The 12,507-nt window shown below is 35.1% G+C and overlaps 3 protein-coding genes across 3 annotated transcripts in view; 1 reads left to right on the forward strand and 2 right to left on the reverse strand.

Annotated features, from left to right (window-relative positions):
- LOC100187533 overlaps nt 1-890 on the reverse strand; it is a 5,342-nt gene extending 4,452 nt beyond the window's left edge. Inside the window, exons 1-2 of the mRNA XM_002120825.5 lie at nt 690-890; nt 295-495 (exon numbers count right to left, since the gene is read on the reverse strand). Coding sequence (XP_002120861.3) covers nt 295-495; nt 690-789 — 301 coding nt within the window. The 5' untranslated portion in view covers nt 790-890. The remainder of the gene's footprint in view (nt 1-294; nt 496-689) is intronic.
- A 343-nt stretch (nt 891-1,233) lies between these two features.
- On the forward strand, nt 1,234-6,699 carry LOC100177311 (cytochrome P450 20A1). The gene is made up of 12 exons (XM_002120610.4): nt 1,234-1,429; nt 1,526-1,575; nt 1,867-2,036; nt 2,137-2,282; nt 2,445-2,612; nt 2,934-3,000; nt 3,262-3,456; nt 3,709-3,826; nt 4,226-4,337; nt 4,807-4,868; nt 5,257-5,355; nt 5,820-6,699. The coding sequence occupies exons 1-12, from the start codon at nt 1,337-1,339 to the stop codon at nt 6,007-6,009; spliced, it is 1,470 nt and encodes a 489-aa protein (XP_002120646.1). The 5' UTR covers nt 1,234-1,336; the 3' UTR covers nt 6,010-6,699.
- Nucleotides 6,700-7,164: 465 nt separating this feature from the next.
- Nucleotides 7,165-12,366, reverse strand: LOC100179652 (trifunctional enzyme subunit beta, mitochondrial). Its single transcript, XM_002119837.3, has 13 exons — nt 11,730-12,366; nt 11,308-11,443; nt 11,123-11,237; nt 10,805-10,922; nt 10,481-10,602; nt 10,343-10,417; nt 10,048-10,228; nt 9,633-9,757; nt 9,352-9,431; nt 8,688-8,823; nt 8,363-8,437; nt 7,748-7,912; nt 7,165-7,396 (listed from the first exon to the last, which is right to left on the reverse strand). The coding sequence occupies exons 1-13, from the start codon at nt 11,788-11,790 to the stop codon at nt 7,358-7,360; spliced, it is 1,428 nt and encodes a 475-aa protein (XP_002119873.1). The 5' UTR covers nt 11,791-12,366; the 3' UTR covers nt 7,165-7,357.
- Between the last annotated feature and the right edge of the window lie 141 nt (nt 12,367-12,507).

A 12,507-nucleotide genomic window follows, 5' to 3' on the forward strand; every position in this document is an offset into this window, starting at 1 on the left:
TAACTCTGGATATGTATTTAGTTTTTAAAAGTATTTATTGACATTAACAAAATATTAACAAATTAAGAATATATTCAGAATAGACAGCAAGAGAATGTATTGCGTGGCGAGGGTGGGGTCAGAATAAATGCAAATAAACTCCCCTTTTTGTTTGAGTTGTTGGAACATTTATTGTGCCTGGTAGCAGTAGCGTCAGAATACTTTTAAAACAGAAAGGCTTCCGTGTGACTTCAGATTTAGAGCAAAGTTTGATTATTATGACAAAAAAAAAACAGTGTAAGTTGGCTGTTATACCTTCTATTTCAATGTATCTTGATGGGGCGGTTGAGAACATGCGGTAAGGATCTTCTTTTGTCCCTGAGCCCCCAGTGGGTGGAGTTTTTTGGTCACGGTTCATGTCTTCTAATGGATCTTCCCCAACCTTGGCGGCATCCATCAAGATTTTCTCGAAACCAACAGCAAGACCTCCTTCTGATGATGGGCATGGCTTTTTGACTGAAAAATAGTTGTACAAGGTTAATAATTTATTTAGTTGGAAATAGGAATAAAAATGAGAAAATAAACATATTTTTACCATTGTTGTCCTAACTTTTAGGACAGGTTAACTAGCCTGAAAAATTCTACTAAAACTCGTACCCAAAATGGTTAAATTTTAATAAATCAAAAAACAATAGTAAAGGTCGACTTACAGTTGAAGAAGTTCATACTCGCCGTGGCATGCACTTGTCTTGCGATGAACGATTTTCTTCCAACTAAAACTGCGGCTTGGGTAAGTTTTCGTAGCGCCATGTTTGTAAGTTACCAAAAAACTTAAACCAAATCTAAATTAACGACAGAATAAAATAAGCCCTGTTGTTTTTAAACTCTGACTGAAAACCTTCCCTTTTTTTAACTTTTTTCTTAACTCACGTACGCAGCAAATTCGTAAACTGTAGCAAGGTCAGCTGCAAAAGTGTTGCCGATTTATTAAGTATTTTTCCGGGTTTCAAAGATTTTACTGTTAAATAATATCTTTCTTATGTTCGTACATATAATTTTATAGATGCGCATTAATTTTTATGTTTATTGAATATTTAATATTTTTCAAACGTATTAACGTGTATATTGGAATTTAATTAGGCCACACTTGTAGGTGTTCTAATAAATCAGGTTTGCTGAAATGTCTGAACATACAGACTTAAGTTGTATGCTTTTTATACTTTTGTGCTTAAATTTAACTAAAAACAACCGTGCTACGTATTTTAACCAGCCATACGTTTGAAATTTAGAAAGTTTAGTTTAGTCCAAATAATATTCCTGAGTTATTAAATATATTATTTTGTCGAAAACTTTAAATATGTTGGAAGTTCATGTTACAATAACAGCTGTTGCAGTTCTTGCAGTGATATTGCTCCTGTTCCTTATTGGTCTTCTGTTCTATATTTACCCAGTGAGTATTATAACCTTGTAAAGTATGTGTAAATGTATGGTTTGTTAAATGCATAATAATTCAGATTGTATTTTTAATACTTAAATTGCCTTACAGAGTTCAAATAAAGAGACAACAGTACCTGGACCTGCTGTTTCTGATATAAGGTACTCCTACACCACCTAATTCATCTTCAAATATCTAGCAACATGTGCAAAATCAATATCTTTCCATCATTGGTCAGTAGCACTTTATGTGCAAGACATTAACTGACAGTTGCTCCAACCCAGTATTCGCTACTGGTTTACCTAAATAGTCAAAAACCATCACACACAAAAATGACTATGTGGTAACTGGATAGAAACTAGGTGTATAAAATACAGTATAACAAGTTGTAACTTCTCAATTTGCACCAGAAGACAAACTCTAATTAGTAATTACATACATTTTTATCCTAGAGATGGCAATCGAAGTGACATTGACAGAGCCGGGTCACTCCATCAATATCTTTGCAACCTCCATGCAGAACATGGAGATTTGGCTTCATTTCATTTCGACAAACAACTTATCATTTCAATTGCTGACTCAAAGTATTTTGCTCCAAGATCGCAAGTGTTCCAATTGCCAGGTTACATTTTTATTCGTTTTGCTGGTTTAACTTTATGATATGACAATTAGAAATAAGAAATTTATTACTTTTTTAAACACATGTCTTATTATGTTTTCAGATTTTCTTTATGAATTCTGGGAGCCAATGATCGGCAAAGAAAGCTTTGTTTTCTCACAGGGGGTTGATGTGTTTAAAAGAAGAGACAACATTGACTTTAAAGTTGACAAAAAAGTGAAGGAATTTTATGCGAAGATATTTAGACTGGTGAGTTTTGCTTGACAGTGAGCATGAGGTTTTTGAATACCCATGTGTGTCCGGTGTATAAGAAGTAACCAATGTTATACTACAACAATGAGCGTGATGGATTAATATTATTGAATTCACTATGTTATATTATGTGATGCTACATTTTGCTCCTTTTTCCAGCTTGCTATCGAGTTGGAAGAGAAATGGCGAAAGCAACCTGAAGACCAGCATATACCACTCACTCAACATTTAAAGGGGTTGGCAACTAAGGCTGTTTGCCAAATGATGTTTGGAGAGTCGTTTGCTGATGATGAAAGAGTAATTAAGCTATATAAGGCGTGGGATAAGGTGAGAACTCAAGTTTTTTGTTATGTAATTAACTTAATGTAATATGTAATACTGTATACCAAAAACCAAAGGTAGCAATTTTCATTATAACTTTACTTAATTTAGTAGCATGTAGATGTCTGTATTATATTCTATATTATTATTTGCCTTTGGATATATATTGCAGTTTTTTGTTATGTACTAAACTTGATGTGATATGTAATTACCAAAGCAGCAATTTTCACAGTAGTATAATATAGATTAATTTGGTAGCACAGCTGCACTTTATTGTTATTTATGGGGGTCTTGGATATATGTTATAAAATTGTTGAATATTCACAGTGTTGGAATGAAGTGATGGCTGCCAGCAAAATGGAACCAACTAAATCAGAATCAGATGAAAAGAAATGTAAGTTGAAATGGATGATAAATAAATTGTAGAACTAGTGGCAGTTGCATTAATATTTAACAGTAATTCTGTGTTTATGTCTACAGCATGTCCTGTTGTGCCTGTTGTGCTCACAATCATGTTGGACAGTTTAATGTCATTTATCCTTGTAGTTACAATTCACAAAACCATATTTCAAAACACCATTAAAAATATATATATATATGTTTTGATGAAACAAATCACACCCACACAAATATTTAATTCATAAAACATATTCAGCTATTAAAGAGCTTCGAAGCTTGATGGAGAAAGCAATTGAAGAAAGATGGAAGAAATCGAAACATCTTGATGGGATCACACTTCTGGATGGTTTGCTCGCATCTTCCAATTCCTCTGTGTCTCCTCTTTCATCCGAACAACTACTTTGTGATGTCATAACAATGTTCACAATTGGTGTGCAGGTTACAAATGCTGGTATGTGAACCTAAAAATATTCTGCTATTTTACTTGTGGCTATTAGGCATAACAGAACATTTAAATTAATTGCTACCTAACAGACGAAAAAAGTGAGACCAATTGTATTATAGAAAACATATATATATTGGGTTTTATTACAGTTAGGCCTATTCTGTATAACTACTACAACCAACTTTCTATTTAATAAATGCAAGCAAACATTTGATATAATTTAATTTGGTTTGATTTTGACCCATCTTTACTTTGCAGTATTGTGCTGGTCGGTTTATTTCATCGCTGCTCATGACGATGTTCAAACAAAGCTAAGAAATAAACTTAATGAAGTTGAATCCCTGGATATTATGCCACAGTCACTTAATGAAATGAAGTAAGTGGTGTGTGGTTTGATTAATAGTTGATCACCACTGTATTACCAAAGATATTGCAATGCGTGTGTATAGTTAAAATACTACTAGATACATTTGTGTTCTCTTTGATGAAGGAACTTATCCATAGTTGTTGGAACTTGTTGCTGAAGATTTGCAGTGTGTGGATAAGCAGCTATGACTTATGGTTGGCTTGGTCATTTTTATCGTCTTGGATGAGAGCTTGAGTGGATTATCCATGGTTGTCACTCTCATGTCCGTAGTCAGTTATTTCAGTGTGTGGATAAATAGACCTGTTTTATATAGAAATTAAGCGGCATTCATATTACACATTAAAAAATTCATGTATTCTTTACATTTGTTCTTGTGTTGTATTGACACTTAATTTTACCTCACTACAGATATATGCAGAGTATTATAAAGGAAAGCATTCGTTGCAGTGGAGTGTTCTCATATAGTGGTAGAGTGGAAGATATAGATATCACTGTGGGTGATCACCTTGTACCTAAAGGGGTAAGTTTAAAGAAAAGGCTAAGTATACAATGGGCATAAGCGAATTGATTTTGAATTTTTAGCAAAATCTAGAGTGACATGGCTTAAGTGCAGTTTGTAGTTGTAAAACATTTAAATTGTTGTGGTGAATGCAATAAATTTTGGCTTTGCTCTCTTTGTATTGCTATGGCTGAAATCTCTAATGCATATTTGGCACCTCAGACGCCCCTAAAATTACAATTAGAGCATTGTTTGTAACTACATCAGGTTAACATTTGTGTACTTGTATACCTTACACATGGTGGAAAAGTTGATAATAGTAGAACAGCTCTGGCCTAAATCTCAGGTTCCATGGTATGCCTCACTCATGTAGAACTGAGTCAGTGAACATTGTTAATGTTTACCAACTATATACATTATAATTTCTGTACAATACTTACATGGTAAACTGATTTGTGACTTATGTTTTGAATGTTTCCAATATCTTCAGACACCAATCATAGAAGCTTTGATGTTTCCCATGCAATCTGATGCATTTGAATCTCCAGACATGTAAGTGTGTAATGTAATGTCAGACCAACAGGAACGCATAAACTATCTAACAATGTAGATATTAAAAGGTAAGAAATAAGTGTTCAAGGTGTAAAATCAATTTCAAAGCACTACAGTAATCTGACAGTTGAAAATTCAAATACAATACACACATTGACACATATATATTGTTTGTTCACTGTATATATATAAACAAACAATATATATATATTAACAATATATGTATACAATATATATATATTGTTTGTTTACTGTACATAAATCTTCCAATTAGTGTTTTCTTGATTACCAACAAAAGGATTCAACTTCGACTGTGCTGGCATTAATGTAATTATTTTGGTTAGTTTCATGTAATTTTAGAAAAATACATAATACTAATTATTTCCAGGTTTAATCCCAAAAACTTTTCTGACGCAACAAAATCGGTGAACCCTCTCACTTACATTCCATTTGCTTTTGGTGGAAGTCGGCACAAGCCACAAGACAGGTCAATATTTTTGTTGTATTGTGGTGTGATTGCAATGTTGGGAATAATCTTATTAATAAACATGGGAAACCTCATTGATTAATGTGGTGAATGCAATATACTTTGGCTGTTTGTGTGTATATACCTAGGTGAATTAGTGTGATTGCAATGTATAAGTTAACCGGGTTTGAAGTCAACTTTACCATAAATTGGATCAGACTGTCACTGATGATGCTACTTATTGGCCAAATACATCTATCGATTTTTGTTTGCTGCATGTTTTTCGTGAGCACTTGGTGTATTCTGTTAACTTATGGTGCAACAAGAATTTTTAAACAAAGGTGCTGGATCAGGCCAGATTCCCAGAATATACCGCAGTAAACTGTCTTGTAAAGTTCTTAGCAATTGTGCAGTATTATCCTTTTGCACTATAAGTATAGCAACATTTATTCTCTATCCAGCAACTTTTAAACCCTATTTTGCAGTTTGGTATATCTTCTTGTGTCCATCACTGTCGCTTCTCTGTTTCGTACTCTAAGAATTTCATTGGCTGGAAAAGAGGTTGACCCTCAGTCTGCTAACTACGAGTCCTTCGTTGCCCTGCCGAGCACTGAGGAAGTTTGGGTGACTGTGGGGGGGAAGCTAGATGTGGAAACTGTGGGAGAAAACAACTGAGTGGACGTTAGTACAGGTACAAGTGGGTTGGACTTGGACTTATATTTTTCCGATGTCTGTATGCTTATTGTAAGGCTAGCGTATGAAGTAGGGTAGCTTGGAAATCTCTATGTTTTTTAAGCCGATTTTTAATGACAGCACACACCCAAAAAATACCTTACTGGTTATAAGGGTCAAGTTTAAGGGAGGCATTATGTATTGCAGTACCCGTGTTTTAAGCATATAATAACTGCGACTCTGCTTATTCACACTATTTGTTATTGGCCAACAGAAATGGCCCAGTACTGGTAGAATTTGTGCTTTATAAGTTTATATCTGTTTGCTATCTGTGGCTTTTGAAGAGGAAGTATAAGATTAAGTATATACATTATAGGTGGCTTGGAAGTGTATGTAGCTTTCTAGTATATATGTAGTCGCTTAAAAATTAGTTACTTAAAGCAAAGAAGTGTACTTGCCATATTATGTGATACTTAAAATATCTTGTATAACCTAAAAACTTCTGTACAAAACTGTGCCAAGAAAAGTTTCTTTTTTTTTGTTTCACGCAAAACTTTATCTTGGTTCTGAGTATTAAATAAGTAATGACATTGTAACTTTAGTTTGTGCAATATAAAGCTGGCTGTTTCTGCTATGATGAATTTGCTTGTACGTACATGCAGTGTTGGTGCAGTAAACTTAAACCCTAAGCAACCTGATTTTGTTTTGCAACAGGATATTATTTATTAGCTTACTATGAATGTGATGAAAGTGTTATATGAAAGCAGGGCGTCATAACACAGGTATCTACGGTTTATGAACTGGAGGTTACAAACCGGTATCAACCCTCTTGGTTGATCAAGCTGTAAGTGGCTATAAGATGTATGGTACTGTTGCATAGTATAGGTGGCTGTACAGTATCCGATTTCGTCCTTTTTGTCTGGATTTCGCTGCCGCATGCGGAATTGGTAATGGGTTTACCTTCTGCCTGTTTTAACCTCTACAGGAGTATACCAATGAGCAGAGATGCCTAAATGTGTAAAATCCCCACTAAAATTCGCTTTTCGTTTGTATGGCCACTTTAACGCATGCAAGAATATAACTTTGTTGTGGATAATTGCAAAGGATGAAATAACTAGGTATCTGCACCAATTCTCACTCAATACTGGTTCACAAACATTTTTCAAAATATCTTGTTTTATTTATTTACCATTAGCAATGAAACTCTTGTACAACACGGCCACAAAAATGTGCCAAACAATAATCAACAATTACATTTGAACTGGAATCGAAAATAAATATTTGAAAGTTGGCAACTTATAGCAGCCATTCGTACATATGCGGAACCAAATATTGAACATAGATGATTTGTTTAATAATCTGGATGTCTCTCCACTATCATAGCATGGCCCTGTAGAATATACAACATGATTAACATGTGCTTTATTTAATCAATTGCCCATTTTATAACCGCATAGACATTTTCATGACTGATAAGTTGTTGTTTGGTGTCTAAAAAGTAATCCAGTTTGATTCTAATGTTGTAAAACCATGGATCTTGTAGACACAATGTTATTTTACGTATACTTGCTTGGCTAAAATAATGCCCATATAGAATAGAATGTACTAATACAATGTTGAGGCAATGGGACAACCATGACTTAAATCCCACATCCCATTTTATGTCCCAATATAATACTTCACCCACGTAGGATAATAAATGGCTGACATTGACACTATAGTCGCAGAACACCATACTTACAATACCACCAGCTGCACACGCAGCAAGCAAAGCATATTTTCCATCTTCCGCCTTCAACCTGTTAGCGCATGTAGTGACAAGTCTTGAACCAGTTGCACCAAACGGATGTCCAATAGATAGTGAACCACCCCATAAGTTAAACTTATCCATGGGAGGGGCTCCAACCTGTTAATTGAATTTCGTTTGAAACAAATTTCATCTTTAGGATTTAAATTGCATATTACTGAAGTAAATTTTATACTCCGGATTTAAATTGCATATTACTAGTCCTATCCATACCCAAAAACGTGTGATTTGCATATCTACTAGTCCTGTTCAGAGTTACATTAGTTTACTTGGTGTGTTGTAGTTAGTTTGGCTGTGTGTTGTAGTTAGTTTGGCTATTTTAACTTTCCATATCTTATTAAACTAATCAGAACACTCGAGGACAGCCATATAAATAGAAAGGGGATAAGGGGGATATAATAAATGGCTTCAAATGTGCAGGACTGTTGCTAAAGTTACTCTTTTAGGGCAATTGGTTATAAATCACATTAAACTTTACACTGTATTCACAGTTTCTTTGTAATTTGTTATTTTTATATTCAAATATCTAACTGTGTTTTTGTTTCTTACCTTTCCTTGTCTGTTCATATGTTTCTGGGCAAAGTAGTCGGATTCCATGGCTGCTAAGTTAGCAAGGATTTGACCCTGTGAATTGTGGAAATGTTTATATTTGTCAATGTTATGTATACTGGTGTTAGGTGTATTATACTGAAGTGCAGTTATGAAACCATTAAAAATGGGCAAAGTAAAAACTTTGGTTCAGATAGATAATTTTTAAAGAATATGCTAAAAAACCTTGCTTTCTACTATGGTTTGAAGCACACCTATTAGGAAATCTGACTTTGTTTTTTTCTGACTTTGTTTTTTTTTAATAAATAGTTAACAACATACTTACTGCAAATGCTTCATGGTATTCAAACACATCGATATCATTAAGTGTTAAACCCCCCTTCTCCAGCACCGTTGGTGTGGTGTATGCTGGCCCAAGTAACAGTTGATCTTTGGGGTCCTGGGACATGTAGGTGTAGGATCTGTAACACCACACAGCTCGCATTTTAGTATTGCAAAACACAGGCCGTAAAACTGGTTTTACATACAACAACGTTTTATTTTATCTTATACCCAAGTGTGCATTTTGAGATTCAATCCTGTTTTTTTTTTGATTAAATATATTATTTAGTATTGCAGCACATACCGGTGCCGTGGTATAGTGGTTAGCACGCCTGCCTGTAACCCAGAGGTAATGGGTTCAAGGCTTGATGCTGCTACCATTGTTGGCGTATGTGTCTTTGGGAAAGACACTTAACGGCGATGGCTCCAACCCAGTGGTCACTAATGGGTTGTCTAAATTATCAGCCATACATAAAAAATACGAAAAATACAACAAAAAAATAATCACCCACAAAGTAACATACATGGTAACTCGTAAGCTGGCACAAGGTGTTAAACCTGTGTTATAACGACTGTCGTTTTCTGGCCACGCGAGGATAAATTAAGTTACATTCATTCATTCATACCATAAAATTTTTATGTTTAAGATATTATTTATCAGAATTCACCTCAAATAAGCTTTTGGTTTGAATCCCATTGCTTTTGCTTTGTTCTCTTCCATTAGAAGAACGGCACTTGCTCCATCACTCTGTAAAAAGTTAAATGAAGGGTTGTATTAGATTAATATTCCCTTTTTATAGTGGGCACAACAATACACAAACCCCCTGTATTTTATAAAGTTTTTGTCACATCACATTATCAGTTTCAATTACATAATGTAAATGCAATTCCTGATGGTTACATGTCTATATATGATGAATATTCTTTAGTAAGAAAAGATTATACTTACCAAGAAAGAGGAGTTAGCAGCTGTAATCGTTCCGTGTGGTTTAATGAAAGCTGGTCTCATCTTAGCCATCTTCTCCATTGGAGTAATTCGAATACCATTGTCACTGGTTACTGTTTCTGCCACTCCTGTTAACAAGTACATTGTGAGGTCCTACATCCTACAACGACGGAACCTGAGATTTAGGCCAGGATGACCCATGGCCCATGGCACCCAGGGTACGACAACAACATGACCATTGTCCAATATATTAAAGCAGTGTTTGTTAAGCTTTATACCGAGGAACATAAACTTGTCAATGGTGTCAATTGAGCATTGAACTTGGTATGACTATACTTCGGTTACGATGCAAGCACCTAACCACTGAGCCACAGCACCAAATCACCTTCACACACAAACAATATGTAGATAATCATACCTGGTACTTTGTATTCAAGGACATCAGATAGGTTCCCATCCTCAGTGGCTTTTTTAGCTAAGGAGTGAGATCTCAATGCAAACTCATCTTGTGCTTGTCGTGTAATACCAAACGCAGCTGCAAGTCTGTCAGCTGAATGTCCCATCACTTCGTCTGTAGAGAACTCAGCAATGGCTGGCAACTGTGTATGATGTATGAATAAATAACAGTATTAGTTATCGGCTTAACATCAGGGGTGACACAGTTTTAACCAAGATATGCTTTGATAGCATTCATCTATTTGGTCTCAACTTACTTCAGGACTGAAATATCTGACTGGGCTTCCAATTACTTTAGCTGCATGTCCCAACATACCCATGGTAGATTTCGTCTGCAAAAAAATAAGGTAAAAACCAGGAAACACTGGAATTAATGAAATAGCAACACTGTTTACCTTGTTCATTTGTAGCATGAGGGATCTCATCTTTCTATTGAATCGAATTGGAACATCAGACATAAAGTCAACCCCACCAGCAACTACGCAGTCTAACTGACCACTCGCAATCATGTTCAAACCTGACAAATAACAGTGTAGAGTATTTTATAACATATGTTTAACAATTCTGACAACCCATAAGAAACCAGTAGGTTGAAGCAATTGCTGTTAAGTAACTTGCACAAGGACACAGGCCCAATAAGGTGGCAGCAACGAGTATTCCAGGGTAGAAGAGGCAGGCACGCTAATCACGGTGCCACGACACCAGGCATATAAACCCACCTGTGGTCATAGCTTGGTTGGAAGATATACAAGCTTGTGTGACGGTGTGTGCTGGGGTTTTGTTTGAAATACCGGCACCAAGAGCTGCTTCTCGAGCTATATTGGCGGTTTTTGATTCCTGAAAAAAAAAATAACCACCAACCGATTAAAGTTTAATTCATAGCAGGTTTTCATTTCAGAAAAATAAATACATAATTAAGAGCCAGTAGAAATTTAATTTACTCTGAAATGAATAAAAGAACAGAACTCCAATACCAAAGTTAGACTTTGGTACAACTTTACTACAATAGAGGTTAATCTTATAAGAACGTTAATTACTTGAATAACTGTCCCAATAACCACATATTCTATGCTGTCCTTGGGAAGTCCAGTTCTCTTCAGCAAACCTTTGATTGCTTCACGTTGCAAATCATGGGGCATCAGTTCTTTGTACCTTTAAATATAATAAAGTGAAACATAGAAATAAAGTTAAAAAGAGATCGTAGAATTAAAGGTCAACTTACTGAGTACCAGACATTAGGAACGGCGTTCTTACACCTTCCACAAGAACAACATTTCGAACACCAGATTTTCCAAGTGTTGCCTTGGACTTTTTGGTTGCATGCTTGTTCGTGGAGCAACTCAGGCTACGGAGAGAAGCTGGAAACACAAACATGTTAAACAAATTAAGTTGGTACTGTTCTTGAAGGTCATAGCAGTAAATAACCTCTTTTATTAGTAGGAAAATGAGTGTTGTTATGGTTTTGTGGCTTGTAAAAGCAATTATCAAGGCATTGTAGTGGTTTTAGTATAAGGATAACCAAAAACGCTACATAGAAACATATTTAAGGTAAACGTTTTATGTAATAATGAAAAATTACCGAAAGTACTGGCTAGTACCAATGCGGTGTTGTTGTAATACATTTGTAGAGTTTTATAAATATACCTGAAACGTGTGCAGACGTCGGTGTGAATTTGGAAACAGCTTTTCCGAGGCTGGCCATCATACTTGCAATGCGAAAACGAAATTTAAAAACGGAGAAATTAATTTACCAAGCAGTCCCTGAAACAGACGAACAAATATATACGAAGTTAAAACGAAAGAATGAATTGACTATAAATGAACTGAAGACATACAAGTTTCCCAACCAATGGAAATTGAACAGTGTTTACACGTTAATTTATTATTCGAGTAATCTATCAAATTTAGCCGTAAAAAAGTACCGGAAATGGTTAAAATTATATAAAATTACATTATATGCGATCTATTTCAGTTATACATGCAAATTAACAGTTTAAAAAGTAATTTTTTAAGTTTTTTAGGACCTAATTTTAATGATGCGGCATCACTGTTTAGAGGTTATTTCGGATTCTATTTCAAATCGGACTTTGGAACTTCTACTTCGCCCCTTGTTTAAATACTTCCGATACCTGTTAAGCCGAATATCATTTAGTAGGTGAAACTTATGTACTGTTAATAGCGATTCGTTTAATAAAATTCGGCCTTAAATAACGGGATAGAGGTAAAAATTGCGTAAACATTTACCGGCAAAGTGACCTCTACGAAAGCACGCATGACTGCTTTTCACATCGGCGAAGGAATTGTAAAATTTGTAAACGTAAGGACGCCTGGTTCATTTTGAGGTGGAAGAGCTGTGTTGTACTTGTTAATCACTGCATTTAGTGATTAGGTAACTTTGTATGCGCTGCTACGCTTTCGTATA

This window comes from Ciona intestinalis, chromosome 1 (genome assembly GCF_000224145.3).
Source record: "Ciona intestinalis chromosome 1, KH, whole genome shotgun sequence".
Lineage (NCBI taxonomy): Eukaryota > Metazoa > Chordata > Ascidiacea > Phlebobranchia > Cionidae > Ciona > Ciona intestinalis.